This window comes from Staurois parvus, unplaced genomic scaffold (assembly GCF_062004578.1).
Source record: "Staurois parvus isolate SC_StPar_1 unplaced genomic scaffold, SC_StPar_1.0 ptg000048l, whole genome shotgun sequence".
NCBI lineage: Eukaryota > Metazoa > Chordata > Amphibia > Anura > Ranidae > Staurois > Staurois parvus.
In genome coordinates this window covers 9,125,725-9,145,168 of record NW_028317844.1, presented here as the reverse complement: position 1 = coordinate 9,145,168, position 19,444 = coordinate 9,125,725, and the positions used below count along the sequence as shown (strand labels likewise).

Here is a 19,444-nt window from a genome sequence, read left to right as displayed (position 1 = left end):
CCTGTCAAGAAAGAAAAAACAGGTCTGCCACTGCTTATTTCATTTTCAAAAAATATGTTTTAGGTTGTCTTTATTCATCTTTCAGTATTTCCATATCAATGACCTGGATTAATCATTATTATTATTATTATACAGGATTTATATAGCGCCAAAAGTTTGCTCAGTGCTTTCCAATATAAAGGGAGACAATACAGCACCAATACCGTTCAATACAAGAGGGATAGGAGGGCCCTGCTCCTTGGAGCTTACAATCATATTATTATTATTATTATTATCTGCTTGCTGACCAGCCACTGTATTAAAACAGCCACAGGGCGGCACCGCTGCACAAAAACCACGTTTTAAAACGCGATTTTGCAAAACAGGTAGGCGGCGAGCGCAAGGTGCGCGACTGCCCTACCAGTGCCGCCGATCGCGCCCGAGGGTGTCAATCACCGGGTCCCGGCCGGTCATTACCCGCCGGGTCCTGGCGATTGCCGGCAAACAGTGACACAGAGCACTGCTGCATTGTTTGCAATGCAGCTCTGCTCCCTGTCAGTTCCTAACACACTGTTCCTGAGAGCGGAGTTTAGATCAGTGTGTTCCTGAAAAGTACACACCCCGCCCACTAGTAAAACACTCTCCTCACACAGTTAACCCTTTGATTGCCTAAACAAAGTTAGCCCCTTCCTCCCCAGTGCCATTAGTACAGTGTCAGTGTTTTTTTTTTTTGCACTGATCACTGTATTGGTGTCACTGGGGATGTCAGTGACCCCAAGTCCCGCAGTCCCGCCATAAGTCGCTGATCACTGTCATAAATCACTGCTCACTGCCATAAGTCGCTGATCGCCGCCATTATTAGAATAAAAAAAAATCCCAGTATCTTTCCCGCCATTTATAGACACTATAACTTTCACGTAAACCAATTAATTTACACGTATTGGGATTTTTTCTAGCAAAGACATGTCACAGAATACATTTTGGCTGAAATTTTTGACATTTGATTTTTAAATTTTTTTTACTGGATATGTTTTATAGCAAAAAGTCAAAAATATTTTTTTTCTCAAAATTGTCAGCTTTTTTTTATAGCGCAAAAAATAAAAAACGCACAGGCGATCAAATACCACCAAAAGAAAGCTCAATTTGTGGGAAAAAAGGACGTAAATTTAATTTGGGTGCAGTGTTGCATGACTGCGCATTTGTCAGTTAAAGTAACGCAGCGACATAACACAAACCTCTTCTGTAACCGCTTCCTGACCGCCCTATAGCAGACATACTGCTACAGGGCGGCATGGGTGCGCAAAATCAGCGTCCCCAAAAACGCAGTGTTAACGGGATCAGCCCCAGCACCTGCCAGCACCTGCGTTTAGCCCCTACGCTTACCCCCCCCCTTCTCCCCCAGCAAGTGCAGTGTCAGTAGGTCACTGTCACTTGATACATTGCACACAAAACTGCAGTGTTCGCAGAATCAGGCCTGATCTCTGTTAGCACTTGCCAGTAAATTATGAGGACTCTCATATGCAGCAAAGTGCCAGTACTAGTGCCGAGCTACCTTTTGGTGAACTGGTGAGCACCAGCGGTCTAGTACATCTTGGTCTTTCACATATCTCTTAGATTGTAAGCTCCCAGGATCAGGGCCCTCCTAACCCTTTTGTATTGAACTGTATTGTTGCTGTATTGTCTCCCGTTATAATGTAAAGCGCTGAGCAAACAGTTGGCGCTATATAAATCCTGTATAATAATAATACCAGCACTGCAGTATGACTTGGTGATGTGGCGAGTCCCATACGTCTAGTACAAGCTGATGCGGTGGCAAGCACAAGTATTGTCCCGCAGCCACCAAGAATTCGCACACAGGCCCATAGAGCTCCTAGTATCCTTCTGGATATCTTTTGAAAAATCGCTGCGCGAGTACTATGTGCCATAAAAAATTGTAGTACCCACCATTTTATTCATTAGGGTGTCTCCTTTAAAAAAATATATATAATATTTGGGGGTTTAAATTAATTTCCTAGCAAAAAATACTACCGTATTTTCCGGCGTATAAGACGACTTTTTACCCCTTGAAAATCTTCTCAAAAGTCGGGGGTCGTCTTAAATGCCGGTATACGGCATGCTTACACTTTTTAGGGGGGCGGCGCGGTGCCGCCGCCGCCCCCCCCTTCCAAGGGACACTAAGTACAGGGCTGGGCAGGGGCTGCTGTCTCTTACCTGGCTCCGGTCCCACGACGATCCGGTCCAGGAAGAGCAGCTGCTCCTTCATTCGGTTCGGCCACTGGATGTTCGCGCGGCTACTCGGCTCCGCCTCCTCACCGGTGATTGGCCGCCAGAACTGTAGCTCAGGAAAGGCACACAGGTGGCCAATCACCGGTGAGGAGGCGGAGCCGAGCGGCCCCGCGAAAATCGAGTGAAGGAGCGGCCGGTAAGTGTGCCGTCCAGAGGTGCTGCTGCAACCACATATGCTGGCTGCAGCAGCACCATACTGGAACAGGGGCCAGCAAGTGTCATTGGTAGGAATAGTGCCCCATCATTGGTATCAGTGATACCAATGATGGGGCATTATTCCTCCCACTGACACCAACGATGGGGCACTATTCCTCCCCCCCACTGACACCAACGATGGGGCACTATTCCCCCCCCCACTGACACCAACGATGGGGCACTTTTCCTCCCCCCCACTGACACCAATGATGGGGCACTATTCCACCCCCTACTGACACCAATGATGGGATACTATTCCTCCCACTAACACCAATGTTGGGACACTATTCCTCCCACTGACACCAATGATGGGGCACTATTCCTCCCACTGACACCAATGATGGGGCACGATTCCTCCCACTGACACCAATGATGGGGCACGATTCCCCCCACTGATACCAATGATGGGGCACTATTCCTGCCACTGATACCAATGATGGGGCACGATTCCTCTCACTGACACCAATGATGGGACACAATTCCTCCCACTGACACCAATGATGGGGCGCTATTCCTCCCACTGACACCAATCATGGGGCGCTATTCCTCCCACTGACACCAATGATGGGGCACGATTCCTCCCACTGACACCAATGATGGGGCACTATTCCTCCCACTGACACCAATGATGGGGCACTATTCCTCCCACTGACACCAATGATGGGGCATGATTCCCCCCACTGATACTAATGATGGGACACTATTCCTGCCACTGATACCAATGATGGGGCACTATTCCTGCCACTGATACCAATGATGGGGCACGATTCCTCCCACTGACACCAATGATGGGACACAATTCCTCCCACTGACACCAATGATGGGGCGCTATTCCTCCCACTGACACCAATGATGGGGCGCTATTCCTCCCACTGATACCAATGATGGGGCACGATTCCTCCCACTGACACCAGTTATGGGCACTATTCCTCCCACTGACACCAATGATGGGGCACTATTCCTCCCACTGACACCAATGATGGGGCATGATTCCCCCCACTGATACTAATGATGGGACACTATTCCTGCCACTGATACCAATGATGGGGCACGATTCCTCCCACTGACACCAATGATGGGGCACGATTCCTCCCACTGACACCAATGATGGGGAGCTATTTCTCCCACTGACACCAATGATGGGTCGCTATTCCTCCCACTGACACCAATGATGGGGCACTATTCCTCCCACTGATACCAATTGAAAGGATTAAATGGAATATAACTGAATCCATTTTGTATACACTAATACAAGATGCTAGTTTAACATACATATATGAGATATGTACACACTAACAAAACTGTCTATGTCAGCTTCATGTAGAAATGAGTGTTTTTGCAAACTTTACAAAAAAGCAGATAAGGTTTACTCTCACTTCTGAAACGTTTTAACCACAACTTGGGCGTTGGGTCAGATTACAGCCATGGTCTAGGCTTTAGAGCAGATATGGTATGATAGATAAAGCAGAAGAGTGAAAATGCAAACCTCATACAAATAATTGTTGAGTTAAGGTAAAACAATGTACATGTATTCGATTGGAAGGTCTGAGGGTGTGTTTGCCTAAAGACTACAGTATAATAACCCTGATGTTATGGCAATAAAACTGAAGTGTTTGCAATCGCAACTGAGGTGACTTGAGTGCATTCACTTTCCGAGATCTCGTAGCTGTGTCCAGGTGTGACCGTTGGTATCTTGAGGGGGCCCCCAAGGAACAGGAAAAAGACCACCTACCTACTTTCACCAATGATGGGGCACTATTCCTCCTACTGACACCAATGATGGGGCACTATTCCTCCCACTAATACCAATGATGGGACACTATTCCTCCCTCTGACACCAATGATGGGGCACGATTCTTCCCACTGGTGTGCATTGTAAGAGGAGTAGTCTTATACGGCGAGTATAGCCTAAACACTACATTTTAACAGGAAAAGTAGGGGGTCGTCTTATACGCCGGAAAATACGGTAATTTTTTTCATGTGAACAAAAAGTGTCAGAAAAGGCTTGATCTTCAGGTGGTTAGAAGAGTGAGTGATGTGTGGCATAATCTTCTAATGCTGGGCATAAAACGCCCCCACTCCCCAAAACGACCCCTTTTTGGAAAGTAGACACCCCAAACTATTTGCTGAGAGGCATGTTGAATCAATAGAAGAATTTATTTTTTTACCACAAGTTTTTGGAAAATGACAAATTTTTTAGTTTTTTTTTTGCACAAAATTGTCACTTAAATGATTTACTGCTTACACATGCCATGGGTATATGTGGAATTATTCCCCAAAATACATTCTGCTACTTCTCCCGAGTATGGGGGTACCACATGTGAGAGACGTTTCGGCAGTCTAGCCAAGTACAAGACCCCAAAATCCAATAAGCACCTTCAGGCTTTTAAAGGGCTTTATTTCCTCATTATACTTCCTCACTACCTATCACAGTTTCGGAGGTCCTGAAATGCCAGGATAGCACCTAACCCCCCAAATGACCCCTTTTTGGAAAGTAGACACCCCAAGGAATTTGATAAGAAGCATGATAAGTATTTTGCAGATCTCATTTGTTGCCACAGGTTTTTGGAAAATGAAGAAAAAAAACAAAAACATATTTTTTCTATTCTTTCTTTATATTTCAAAACCTTGTGAGAAAAAATGAGATCTGCAAAATACTCACCATGCCTCTTTTTAAATTCCTTGGGGGTGTCTACTTTCCAGAAAGGGGTCATTTGGGGGGGGGGGTTGGTGCTATCCTGGCATGTCAGGGCCGTCGAAACTGTGATATTGAGGAAGTGAAATGAGGAAGTTACGCACCTGCAGGCTTTCAAAGTATGTTGCTAGGCTCCCAAAAAGTCTCACACACGTGGTATCCTCATACTCGATAGAAGTAGCAGAATGTATTTTGGGGTGTAATTCCACATATACCCATGGCTTGTGCGAGAAATAAATCATTTAAATTACAACTTTGTATAAAAAAAAAATGTTTTTGTCATTTTCCAGAAACTTGTGGAAAAAATATAAATCTTACATGGACTCAATATGCCTCTCAGCAGATAGCTTAGGGTGTCTACTTTCCAAAAAGGGGTCATTTGAGGGTGTTTGTTCTATCCTGGTATTTTAGCACCTCAAGAAATGTGATGGGCAGTCAGAAAGTAAAAGCTATGTAAATCCCATTATCTATACCATAGTTTGTAGATGCTATAACTTTCACACAAAGCAATAAATATACACTTACTGGGATTTTTTAACCAAAAACATGTAGCAGAATACATTTTGGCCTAAATTTATGATGAAATTTTAGTTTTTTTGGATATTTTTTATGACCGAAATGAGAAAATATTGTTTTTTGAAAAAAAAAAAGTTTTTTCTTCACAAATTTTTGTGTTTATAGCGCCAAAAATAAAAAGTGCACAGGTGATCAAATACCACCAAAAGAAAGCTCTATTTGTGTGAAAAAAAAGGACATAAATTTAATTTATGTACCGTATTGCATGATCGCGCAATTGTCCGTTAAACTAGCGCAGCGCTGTATAGCAAAAAAATGGTGTAAATTGCAGTATCTATACCATAGTTTGTAGACGCTATAACTTTCACACAAAGCAATCAATATACACTTATTGGGATTTTTTGAACCAAAAACATGTAGCAGAATACATTTTGGTCTAAATTTATGACGAAATTTTAGTTTTTTAATATTTTTTATGACCGAAATGAGAAAAAATTGTTTTTTGAAAAAAAAAACAATTTTTCTTCAAAAATTTTTTTGTTTATAGCGCCAAAAATAAAAAGTGCACAGGTAATAAAATACCACCAAAAGAAAGCTCTATTTGTGTGAAAAAAGGACATAAATTTCATTTATGTACTGTATTGCATGACCGCGCAATTGTCTGTTAAACTAGCGCAGCGGTGTATAGCAAAAAAATTGAGTAAATTGCAGTATCTATACCATAGTTTGTAGACGCTATAACTTTCACACAAAGCAATCAATATACACTTATTGGGATTTTTTTACCAAAAACATGTAGCAGAATACAATTTGGCCTAAATTTATAACTAACTTTGAGTTTACTATATATTTTTTATAGCTGAAAGTAAAAAATATTGTTTTTCTTCAAAATTTTCGTTTTTTTTGCTTATAGTGTGAAAAATAAAAAGCGCATAGGTGATCAAATACCACCGAAAGAAAACTCTATTTGTGTGAAAAAATGAACATAAATTTTATTTATGTACCGTAATGCATGACCGCGCAATTGTCCGTTAAACTAGCGCAGCGCTGTATAGCAAAAAAATGGCGTAAATTGCAGTATCTGTACCATAGTTTGTAGACGCTATAACTTTCACACAAAGCAATCAATATACACTTATTGGGATTTTTGTTTTACCAAAAATATGTAGCAAAATACAATTTGGCCTAAATTTATAACTAACTTTGAGTTTACTATATACTTTTTATAGCTGAATGTAAAAAATATTGTTTTTCTTCAGTTTTCGGTCTTTTTTTGTTTATAGCGTGAAAAATAAAAAGCACACAGGTGATCAAATACCACCGAAAGAAAGCTCTATTTGTGTGAAAGAAAGGACGTAAATTTTGTTTGGGTGCAGCATTGCATGACCGTGCAATTATCAGTTGAATTAGTGCAGCACCGAGTAGCAAAAAGAGACCTGGTCATTAAGGGGGGGGGTACTTCCTCAGGAGTGCAAGTGGTTATAATACAGGATTTATGTATGTATGTGTTGGAACATAAAAAAAAACACAAACATGTGCTTTTGGGGGTCAGCAATTCAATAAGTAGTGAGGTAAGTAATATAAGAACAGCTCTAGACAATGCACCTTCAAATCAGGTCAGCAATGGCAGTTCAAAAAAGAAAGCAGTTGACTAGAGCAAACTGCAAAAAGATCGGTATGTAAATCAAAAGCAGAGTACAGGATACATCAGAATAAATGCAAATAAGTATCTTTATTATGATCACAATGATCCTATGGAGGATATGCTTTAGAACAGTGGTTCTTAACCTGGGTTCGATCGAACCCCAGGGGTTCGGTGAGTCAGTCTCGCGGGTTCGGCGGAGGTGAAGACCCACAACCGACTCATATGATTCGTGCAGTAAATATTCATTATTATGTTTTTGTTTTTGTGTGAAAAATCATGTTTTAAAGGTTTTGTTCTTTGTTCTTAACGGTTTTGTTCATTTTGTGCACCTATGTATAAATATATACCTAAATATATACCTATGTTTTGAATTTTAAAAATCATATTTTATTTTTCCAATTAAGAAGGGTTCGGTGAATGCGCATATGAAACTGGTGGGGTTCAGTACCTCCAACAAGGTTAAGAACCACTGCTTTAGAACATGGTGAACACACGGTGTCAGGAATGGACTGGCCAGCAATGGTGGGACTCACCTGCCTTTTGATCTGCAGTACCAGGGCTGGCCAGCGGGTGCTCCCAGCAATCAGAGACTCAACCTTTCAGCCAGCTAACACCTGGAACTGATGATACTGGTGTATTTAAGGGATGGCCAGACTTGCAGACTCTGCCTTGGTGTTGTGTTTGTCCTGGGCCCTGTATCTGTCCTGCATCCTGTTTCTGTTCCTTTGCTACCTGTTCTGATCCCTGGCTTGTGACCCTGACCATCCCTCTGCCTGACCCTCTGTACTACGCTGCTTGCTACCTGTTCTGATCCCTGGCTTGTGACCCTGACCATCCCTCTGCCTGACCCTCTGTACTACGCTGCTTGCTACCTGCTGAACCTGGCCTGTGACCCCGACGATTCTCCGCTTGCTCCCCCTGTACCTACCTGCCCAATTGATATTGACTCGGCCTGCCTGACGACGCTTGCTTGTATGTACTGTTATCTGTGGGTGGTTGGTTGGGTTTGTTTGCACTGTATTATGTTTAGTATTGCACTGCGTTTATGTTTGTATTGTTAGTGTTAATAAATTACATTGTTAATCACATATCTGAAGTCTGCATTTCCCTGCTTCAGTCACACACCTCTGGTCATACCTGGGAGCCCTGACATTACACCAAGGCCAATCCTGACCAGAAGTGGCTGCACAGGGAAGCCATCTTGGCTTGTTGATGGGAAGGATGGATCTGGATGAGGTTGCGTATTTATATCTGCTAGTGTTTGATGACAGGGAGTATGCTTATCAAACTCTGAAGGAGTATACCCGGGATGAACTGCTAGAATGTATACGGCTCGCTCATGTTCTAGTAGATCAGGGCACAGAGTTCTCTGAGGTGCAGCCTTTGATTGAGGTTTGTGCAGAGTTGGTTTCATCTGGTACCCCCGAATGCAGGGATGAATTTTTGCCACCATTTAGTGCAGACCAGGTAGAGTCCCTGGTGTGGTTATTAGAGGATGATGTGGGTTACTTTCTGGAGCGTTATTCCACATGTTCACCACAGACACTAAGAGATTGTATAAACGCAGTGCAGTCATTGACCAGACAGGCTTTGTGTAAGCTCAGCTTTGTTCAACCCATACTGCAGACATGGACAGACTTGTTGCACCCAGCCTCAGTCAGCTTACAAAAACCCAGTCCTGCTTCTAACTCTACTCCTGTATTCCCAACAACTCCTCCAGTTACAGCCCAGTATACTTGGCTATCTACCGCATGTCAGTACCCTGTTCCCACTCGCTGCACCTATCCTGCCTTTAACCCTGTAAAAAAGCCCTCTGTAGCAACTGCTCCCTCTCCTGTTCCATCCTCCAGTTCTTCTCTGTCTCCAGCTGCTCCATTCGTTTGCAGACCTGCGTTTACGTGCAGTGCTCCAGTAGTTAAAACCAGAAAAAAGCGAAAATTCTTTCCAACCAATACCATCCTGCCAGTATCCAAACCGGTGAGCCTGCCTTCCGTGGTTCAGCCTGAAACCTCTACTCAGCCTGAAGCCTCTACTCAGCCTGAAGCCTCTACTCAGCCTGAAGCCTCTACTCGGCCTGATGCCTGTACTCGGCCTGATGCCTGTACGCAGCCTGATGCCTCTCTTCAGCCTGATGCCTGTATGCAGCCTGATGCCTCTCTTCAGCCTGATGCCTCTACTCGGCCTGATGCCTCTACTCGGCCTGAAGCCTCTACTCGGCCTGATGCCTCTACTCGGCCTGATGCCTCTACTCGGCCTGAAGCCTCTACTCGGCCTGATGCCTCTACTCGGCCTGAAGCCTCTACTCGGCCTGAAGCCTCTACTCGGCCTGAAGCCTCTACTCAGCCGGACGCCGGCATTCAGCCTGATGCCTCTACCCAGCATGATGAACTGATCCAGCCTGACGATCCTATTAGGCCAGTTGACTCGATGCCCGCTGTTGATCCAGATGATCCGGTACCTGATCCGGTGCCCGCTGTCGTGCCAATTGACTCAGAGCCCGCTGTCGTACCTGGTGACTCGGTGCCCACTGCCTTGCCAGATGACGCGGTGCCCGCTGGCGAGCCAAATGACCTGATGCCTGGTGACCCAGTGCCCGCTGTCATACCTGGTGACCCGATGCCCGCTGTCGAGCCAGACGATCCAATGCCTGGTGACCCGGTGCCCACTGCCTTGCCAGATGACGCGGTGCCCGCTGGCAAGCCAAATGACCTGATGCCTGGTGACCCAGTGCCCGCTGTCATACCTGGTGACCCGATGCCTGCTGTCGAGCCAGACAATCCGGTACCTGATGACCCGGTGCCCACTGTCGTGCCTGTTGACTCGGAGCCCACTGCCTTGCCAGATGACGCGGTGCCCGCTGTCGAGCCAAATGACCTGATGCCTGGTGACCCGATGCCCGCTGTCCAGCCAGACGATTCAATGTCTGCCCCAGTGCCCGCGGTCATACCAGTTGACTCGGAGCCCACTGCCTTGCCAGATGACGCGGTGCCCGCGGTCGAGCCAAATGACCTGATGCCTGGTGACCCGATGCCCGCTGTCCGGTCAGACGATCCAATGTCTGACCCAGTGCCCGCGGTCATACCAGTTGACTCGGAGCCCACTGCCTTGCCAGATGACACGGTGCCCGCTGTCGAGCCAAATGACCTGATGCCTGGTGACCCGATGCCCGCTGTCCAGCCAGACGATCCAATGTCTGACCTAGTGCCAGCGGTCATGCCAGTTGACTCGGAGCCCACTGTCGTGCCTGGTGACTCGGTGCCCGCTGCTCCGCCTGGGGGCCCGAGACCTGTCGCTCCGCCTGGGGGTCCAGCGCCCGCCGCTCCACCTGGGGGTCCGGCGCCCGCCGCCCCGCCTGGGGGCCCGAGACCTGTCGCTCCGCCTGAGGGCCCGAGACCTGTCGCACCGCCTGGGGGTCCGGCGCCCGCCGCTCCGCCTGAGGGCCCGAGACCTGTCGCTCCACCTGGGGGTCTGGCGCCCGCCGCTCCGCCTGAGGGCCCGAGACCTTTCGCTCCACCTGGGGGTCCGGCGCCCGCCGCTCCGCCTGAGGGCCCGAGACCTGTCGCTCCGCCTGGGGGTCCGGCGCCCGCCGCTCCGCCTGAGGGCCCGAGACCTGTCGCTCCGCCTGGGGGCCCGAGACCTGTCGCTCCACCTGGGGGTCCGGCGCCCGCCGCTCCGCCTGAGGGCCCGAGACCTGTTGCTCCACCCGGGGGTCCGGCGCCCGCCGCTCCGCCTGAGGGCCCGAGACCTGTAGTTCCGCCTGGGGGTCCGGCGCCCGCCGCTCTGCCTGGGGGCCCGATGCCTGTCGCCCCGCCTGGGGGCCCGATGCCTGTCGCCCCGCCTGGGGGCCCGATGCCTGTCGCTCCACCTGGGGGTCCGGCGCCCGCCGCTCCGCCTGAGGGCACGAGACCTGTCGCTCCACCCGGGGGTCCGGCGCCCGCCGCTCCGCCTGAGGGCCCGAGGCCTGTAGTTCCGCCTGGGGGTCCGGCGCCCGCCGCCCCGCCTGGGGGCCCGATGCCTGTCGCCCCGCCTGGGGGCCCGATGCCTGTCGCCCCGCCTGGGGGCCCGATGCCTGTCGCCCCGCCTGGGGGTCCGATGCCTGTCGCCCCGCCTGGGGGCCCGAGGCCTGTCGCTCCATCTGGGGGTCCGGCACCCGCCGCTCCGTCTGAGGGCCCGAGACCTGTAGTTCCGCCTGGGGGCCCGATGCCTGTCGCCCCGCCTGGGGGCCCGATGCCTGTCGCCCCGCCCGGGGGCCCGATGCCTGTCGCCCCGCCCGGGGGCCCGATGCCTGTCGCCCCGCCCGGGGGCCCGAGGCCTGTCGCCCCGCCCGGGGGCCCGAGGCCTGTCGCCCCGCCCGGGGGCCCGAGGCCTGACGCCCCGCCCGGGGGCCCGAGGCCTGCCGCTCCGCCCGGGGGCCCGGTGCCTGCCGCTCCGCCCGGTGGCCCGCTGCCTGCCGCTTCGCCTGGTAGCCCGATGTGCCTCTGCCCGGGGTCCTGCCCGATGTGCCTCTGCCCGGAGTCCTGCCCGATGTGCCTCTGCCCGGAGTCCAGCCCGATGTGCCTCTGCCCGGAGTCCAGCCCGATGTGCCTCTGCCCGGAGTCCAGCCCGATGTGCCTCTGCCCGGTGTGCCTCTGCCCGGAGTCCAGCCCGATGTGCCTCTGCCCGGAGTCCAGCCCGATGTGCCTCTGCCCGGAGTCCAGCCCGATGTGCCTCTGCCCGGAGTCCAGCCCGATGTGCCTCTGCCCGGAGTCCAGCCCGATGTGCCTCTGCCCGGAGTCCAGCCCGATGTGCCTCTGCCCGGAGTCCAGCCCGATGTGCCTCTGCCCGGAGTCCAGCCCGATGTGCCTCTGCCCGGTGTACCGCTGCCCGGAGTCCTGCCCGGTGTGCCAGTCTTTGATATCCCGCCAGTTACCAGACCCGGGCGGTGGAACATTTTTCCCAGCTAGGACTGTTTGGAGCGTCCTGAGGCCGCTCCTTGAGGGGGGGTACTGTCAGGAATGGACTGGCCAGCAATGGTGGGACTCACCTGCCTTTTGATCTGCAGTACCAGGGCTGGCCAGCGGGTGCTCCCAGCAATCAGAGACTCAACCTTTCAGCCAGCTAACACCTGGAACTGATGATACTGGTGTATTTAAGGGATGGCCAGACTTGCAGACTCTGCCTTGGGGTTGTGTTTGTCCTGGGCCCTGTATCTGTCCTGCATCCTGTTTCTGTTCCTTTGCTACCTGTTCTGATCCCTGGCTTGTGACCCTGACCATCCCTCTGCCTGACCCTCTGTACTACGCTGCTTGCTACCTGTTCTGATCCCTGGCTTGTGACCCTGACCATCCCTCTGCCTGACCCTCTGTACTACGCTGCTTGCTACCTGCTGAACCTGGCCTGTGACCCCGACGATTCTCCGCTTGCTCCCCCTGTACCTACCTGCCCAATTGATATTGACTCGGCCTGCCTGACGACGCTTGCTTGTATGTACTGTTATCTGTGGGTGGTTGGTTGGGTTTGTTTGCACTGTATTATGTTTAGTATTGCACTGCGTTTATGTTTGTATTGTTAGTGTTAATAAATTACATTGTTAATCACATATCTGAAGTCTGCGTTTCCCTGCTTCAGTCACACACCTCTGGTCATACCTGGGAGCCCTGACACACGGTCAATACCAAGTAAAACAGTGTATTAAAAACAAAAGTCCACAGCATGACTTAGCTGAAAAATGTTGAATGATAGTTGGCTTGGTAACCGATAAATAATCCTTCTGGGAAAAGGAGATCTTCCTTTTGTAGGCCTAAAGTTCACTCTGAGTGTGATCAAGATAGTACATCTTCATGGCTTAAGTATCTTACTGATTTCCAATAATGGCATATGTGAAAAAGAATAGGTAATTTCACCACTTGAGTATATTCATCAATTCTGGATGTTGTAGTAGCATGAAGAATAAATCCTGAAAAGTCAACATATTCGATGAATAATCAGTAGAAAGGAAATCAGTACATAGGTACAAGTCTGCAATGAGTAATCATGCATTGAGGGATATAGATAACAAGTACAATCTGTTAGCTATATAGCTATACGTAAAGCTCCAATATGATTAATAATTCATATTACCTTCACAGTGTCTCAGCATCTTTAATGTAGATTGATGGTAGAAGGTATGTCAAAGATATGCTATTCAATATTGGCTGATATCCCTTAAATGTTGAAAAGACTGAAAATAGCAATATTTGTTCTTCTGTACAAAGGGACAAATTTGACAATGACCACAGGGAAACATCCCAGTTGTCTTTCCCATTTTGGTTAGCCATTTTTCTATAGGAGTCTTTCTAAATTCAGAGTGTACCAAAAAATCATTTAGATTAGACATTCTTTTGGCTACCATTTGGGGCCTAGTGCCTACTATTTCCGTTATATGAGGATTAGCTGTTAGTATATGCCAATGGGATTGCAGCATATTTCTAACCTCCTTCCACTGTTGACCAAATTTGGTTATGAACCTAATAGGTTCATTTTGCTTCTTTTATTATCCTCACCCCGTTGTCATTTTCTATTTTAAGTAAAGTACATCTGGCTTTATGTAAGGCCTTAGATTTTGCCTTTCTTAAAGTTCTATTTGAGTAGCCCCTTTCTTTGAATTTCTGATACATCTGGGCCGCTTCTACATGGGACTAAGTTTCTTCTGTACAGTTTCTTCGTATCCGAAGGAAGTGACCTATGGGTATACCCTGTTTCAGAGATTCAGGATGGCGACTGCCCAAATGTAACAATGTGTTGGCTGCTGTTTCCTTCCTATATGTTTTTGTACTTAAACTATTTCCTTGGATAGAAACAAAAAGATCTAGGAATGAAATCTCTTTATAATCGTAAGTAAACGTTAATCTAATGTTCCTGTCATTTTGGTTCAACTGGGCTAGGAATTCCTGCAGTTGATCTGTAGTACCATCCCATAACATTAACATATCATCAATGTTTCTGAGCCACTGAGTGACGTGGCCCAGATACATTGGTGAAGCACAAACCTCTTTAATTTCCCATAGTCCCAAATAGAGACATGCGTAAGCTGGGGCCCAGGGGGGACCCATAGATGTGCCACAGATTTGTTGGAAAAAGGCTCCCAGAAATTGAAAACAGTTATGTGAGAGCATAAATTCCAGAAAATCCAGAATTAGTTAATTCTGAGCTCCCATCCCTGGATAATGTTGTTCAAGAAAGTAGGCTATCGCTCTAAGGCCCCAATTGTGTGGGATAGAGGTATACAAAGATTCCACATCGATTCCCACCAAGAGAGTACCTTGTGGAACCTGAACAGTTTCCAGTTTAGATAAGATGTCTCTAGTGTCCTTCACATATGACTGTAAGGCAATGACCAAATCCTTAATCAGATCAACTATATATTTCCCAATCATTTCTAAGGGACCATTCACTGCTGAAACTATAGGTCAACCAGGTGGTTTAAGTGGGTTCTTATGAATTTAGGGAATCACATAGAAGGTAGGGATGTTATATGTATAAATTTAGAGCTATTATATTCCTGTTTAGTTAGCAAGTTAGCTTCATATGCCCAAATGATTTTATGTTTTAAGATATTAACGATTTTGGGGAATGGATTTTCAGATAATTTAATGCATGTATTTAGATCACTTAGTTGTCTTTTAATTTCATTTTCATAATCATTACTGTCCATGAAGACTACATTACCTCCCTTATCACTTCTTTTTAATACTATTTCTTTAGCAATATGTAATTCATTAAGGGCTGTACTCTCTATTTTAGTTAAATTATCTGGTAATTTTTCCCCCAGTTAATCTTCCATAAATCGAGAAGCCATTTATTTGCACTAATATTGGGCATTTTTATAGAAGGTACTTTTAATCTGGTATTTCTCTTCCATTTCGTTGATGTTATTCCTTCCAAGTTCTCTTCCTCTATTGCTCCTTCCTCTAAGAGGGTTATTAAGTAGCTTATTACTTGTCACTCTGTGGTTATCCCTACTTTCTCATGGGATCTTTCTGTATTGAATGGAATCCTTAGTAGTGTTTTTCTTAGAAATAAATTTAGATCCTTAAAAACTTTAGAGTCCCATTTTACTGGAGGGGGGAAGGAAATCCATTCTGTAATAATTTATAATGTTGAAATTTGAGATTAAATTGTGACAACTTAATCACTTTAAGATCATTAGTTATCAAATCAGATGTCAGATCTAATTTTTGTGACTCCTTGTTCGACTTGTAATCTTTGTTACTTTGGGGGTGTTTTGGGTGGTTCGTTCTTCTTGTTGCAGTTTCCTATATTGTTCCCTGATTTTAAGATGCTTACCATTTCCGTATTGTTTTTTTCATTTCCTAAAAAACTTACTGATTTTTGTGCATTAGGGTCTTCATCCTTTTCACTATCGGAGGACCTAGGGCCATTTTTACGTGAGAAATATCTTTTACATCTAGATGTACTTCTACCACGTGTAACTGTTTAATCAAATATCTCATCCTTGCTCTAGTCTTCTATATCTCTTTTAAATTTTTGTTGTTTGGTAATTTTCAGCAATGGCAGTTCCCATAATTATTATCCTGACAATAGTTAAAATTTCACCTAAGTCTGATATCACTTTATGGTAACATGCTGGACATCACCTTCCATTTTGATAACAAATAATTATCAACGTTTTAGACTACTACTGTAGAGTCTCCTAAACTTGAATGCTCTACCTGTTCAGATATAATAGTGCTCTATGCAATGTGCTTTAACCATAAAACATACTTAACGTGGCAGCAGAAAGTAACAAAATAGGGCCTGTATTAAAATTTACTATATGTTTGCCCTGGAACACTTTTAAAAAACTTTTAATAGCATTCCTTTTATTCACACATAATGAAATTTTAGTCACAGTAACATGGGAAAAATTCTTAGTCACATAACAAAGCAATTTGGATAGAAAAAAAAAGCATGTGGGGCAAACAGATGTGCCTGTCAAAAGATCAGAAAATGAATCTTGGGTATATTTTTTTTTGTTTGTTTAGCCAGTAGTCTGAGAAATAGAAAAAAAATGAACAGATTCCTGCATTCACTCAAACTAGATGGATAGTGGAATAACTGGAACACAGATGGATGTCACGGAGAGATCACTACTATACTAAATACTGATAAACACCCAAGCCACCTCTACACAGTAGAGGAAAACTTAAATGATAAGTTCACCTTTTAGACAAAAATAATAAATGCACATTTTTTTGCAGGTAAATAAATGTGTATTTATTATTTTTGTCTACAGGAGCCTGGAAAGCATTGCACCAGCGATCAGTAGATCACTGATGCCATGCAGGTCTCCTGCAGACCTGTCAGAATATCTGCTTGCTGTACGCGATGTATGAGTAAGAATATATTCTGACAGGAAACTTCAATGAACTATCACGGCACTCCACAGTGCTGTGGTAGTTCACTGAAAACTACAAGCCGACAGCTACTAAGGCTGTTGGGACTTGCAGTTCATTCATTCACAGAAGTCCGTAAATGAGTGATGCAGCTCCCCATACTATCTGTCAGAGGGAGGGGGCGGCAGCTGCGGCTATGGGAACATGATTACATGTTCCACCCTAAAAACAGGTAGGACATGTAACATGTTCCCAAAGGTGAAGTTATCCTTTATGTTCTGGATTTTTCATAAAAGAGCAAGTAAAAGTTCAGCTGTAATACTATTTTATTTCTAAGTTATATTATGTGAATAAAAACAAATATAAAGTAGGTGTTTTTCCAATTAGGAGTTGTCAGTTCTACAACAAAACTGAAAAAGAAGTTCTTTGCAGAGGGGTCCAAGGAAGGAACCACAGTGTGTGTGGTGGGGAACACAGGCATCTGACACTTCCAGAAGTGTTGGATACTGAAGAATCTGATGAAGGCTGCTGCACTGAAACAAAGGGAAAAAAGGACACATGACCAGCCATAGAGAGCTACGTATGATATAGCGAGCACTCGAAAGGCTAAAAAGGTTTTTGCATGGTGAGACTGTCAATACAAAAAGCTAGAGCCTGCACTTACAGTCTGCTTCCTAATACTTTTCATCTGTTCCTGAGGCAGAGAAAATTGGAGAGATGGTCAATAAAAAAAGCCGGGGCCTGCACTTACAGTCTGCCTCTTAATATCTTTCATCTGTTTCTGAGGCAGGGAAAATTGTTCACCTGTAAAATCCTTTTCTCTACATCACAGGACACAGGGCATCTTCATATCCAATATGATTGGGATGTCCCAAATCATTAAATATAAGTGGAGGGCAATACAGCAACCGGCCAACAAGCCCAAAAAACTCTATTTAACACCGGTTAGAACCCTGCACAGCTGCCTGCAAGATCCTCCTCCCAAAGGTAGTGTCCACAGAGGCCTAACCATTTACCTGGTAAAATGAAACAGCAGATGAATCACAAACTTGCACATTCATTGTAGCACATGCAAACACATGGTAGTAACAGCCCCCACTCTAGAACCACCCCCTCTTTATGATTAAGTTCTGACTGGGTGAAATGCGCTATTTAGGGTTGTCTGTCACTGCCATGTTTGTGGATGTGCTACAATAAATGTGGAAGTTCTGGGAAGTGTGCATAGATGGCTCAGTTAGCCTTCTGCACCCAGGTTTTAAGTGACGGTTGGAAGAAGCTGCTTAGAGCAGAGAGTGTCTGTCATCTACCTGCTAAAACGTAATATGAAACAAAAGAACTGAAAGAAGGCTACCCAGATGGGGTAGAAACACCAGACAGGTGTAGGGAATTAGAACCACAAGGAACCATCTCACCCCCTGGAGAGTAAATGCAAGGAGAGCTGTGAATAGCTTCCTCCCAGCCCAATAAGGGAAACTTGGAACCATGTCCCCCCATTTTCTCCACCTCTCTGCCATTGCTGTACATGGCCTGCTGACAATATGTGGACCGTTAGGTGTAAAATATATGGGCCACCATCAGCTGAGAAGAGAGAATGCAATAATTCACTAAAATAACACCCCCATAAACTGTACCCAGAGATAGGTAAGTTTACTGATCTTCAATCAAGGATCCACCCAAAAAAGTGTAGCACCACTGCACCCTGTGCAAACTAATATGGCAACCGCTAGGAACTTCTGGCATGGGTGATGTCCCCAATGCACTGCACAGGTGCATGTGCATGTTAGTCCCTTTTTATCAAGAGCAGTCAGATAAACTTTTTCTGCCCCACCAAAAAGAATGGTGTCAAATCTCCAGCTTGCCCCTTCTAAACACTTCTACTGCAGTGTAGCACTTGGGTGGCCAGACACAGTAAAATACACAGAATGAAATGTATACAGAAAACAAGGGACACAAGAGGCCACTTCCTGTCCCCCCCGCCCTGATAAAGTCACCACAGGGACCCCTATCAGAGGTATTCTCCATTCTCGCTGCAGGACTCCAAACTTCATCCATCTTGACCAGCATGCCACTAGGGCCTTCAGGAACATGGTTCCCTAGCTGGAGATCACCGCCCTGGATCTGTATAACAGCTCACCGGCCCAACAGGCAATAAGGGTTTGCAAAGGGTCCAGTGTGGAATGGCAACCTAAGAGACCATCAGATGAGGGGTCTGGGTACTATTCCTCTGGGAGGTAGGTAATAGATCTGGGTGTAATCAGTCCCATTTTCAAAAGGATGTCTGAGAAAAACATAGCTGAAAACGAATAAATTGTGCAGAGAGACTGCATAAACATGACCATCACTTAAGACACATTTTCTAGGTTACAGACCCACAACATTCAAGCACCAAGCAAAGGCTGATCTGCTAAGTTACATACCTGTTCTGAGTCTTTGCTTACATATCAAGGCTAAAAAATAACAGCCAGGAAGCCTGCATTTTCAGTGGGGAAACAGCAATGGCAGCTTATATACTGACTGACTAATTTTCAGGCAGACATTGTAATAACATCATACATTTTTAACATTTTACTTCTGTATTCCAGTTACAGAAGTTACACAGTGCGTCTAAATATCCATGTACAGTCCAAAAGGTGGCAGAAAATTTGACTTGGTGCACTTGGTGATCTAAGTGGTCAGACACATCTCCTCTCCTAGGAATTACAAGTCTGTGAGAGGACACTAATGACAAGGCATGTGGCTGTTACTCAGCTATGTCAGCGTTGAGAACTGTGGTGG

At 46.2% G+C, this 19,444-nt stretch overlaps 1 protein-coding gene across 1 annotated transcript in view; it reads right to left on the bottom strand.

Annotated features, from left to right (window-relative positions):
• Window positions 1–12,961: 12,961 nt before the first annotated feature.
• The window catches only part of LOC149470342 (E3 ubiquitin-protein ligase HACE1-like), a 44,419-nt gene continuing 37,936 nt past the window's right edge, over window positions 12,962–19,444 (bottom strand). Inside the window, exon 6 of the mRNA XM_089665392.1 lies at window positions 12,962–13,251. Within this exon, the coding sequence (XP_089521518.1) occupies window positions 13,215–13,251 (37 nt within the window). The 3' untranslated portion in view covers window positions 12,962–13,214. The remainder of the gene's footprint in view (window positions 13,252–19,444) is intronic.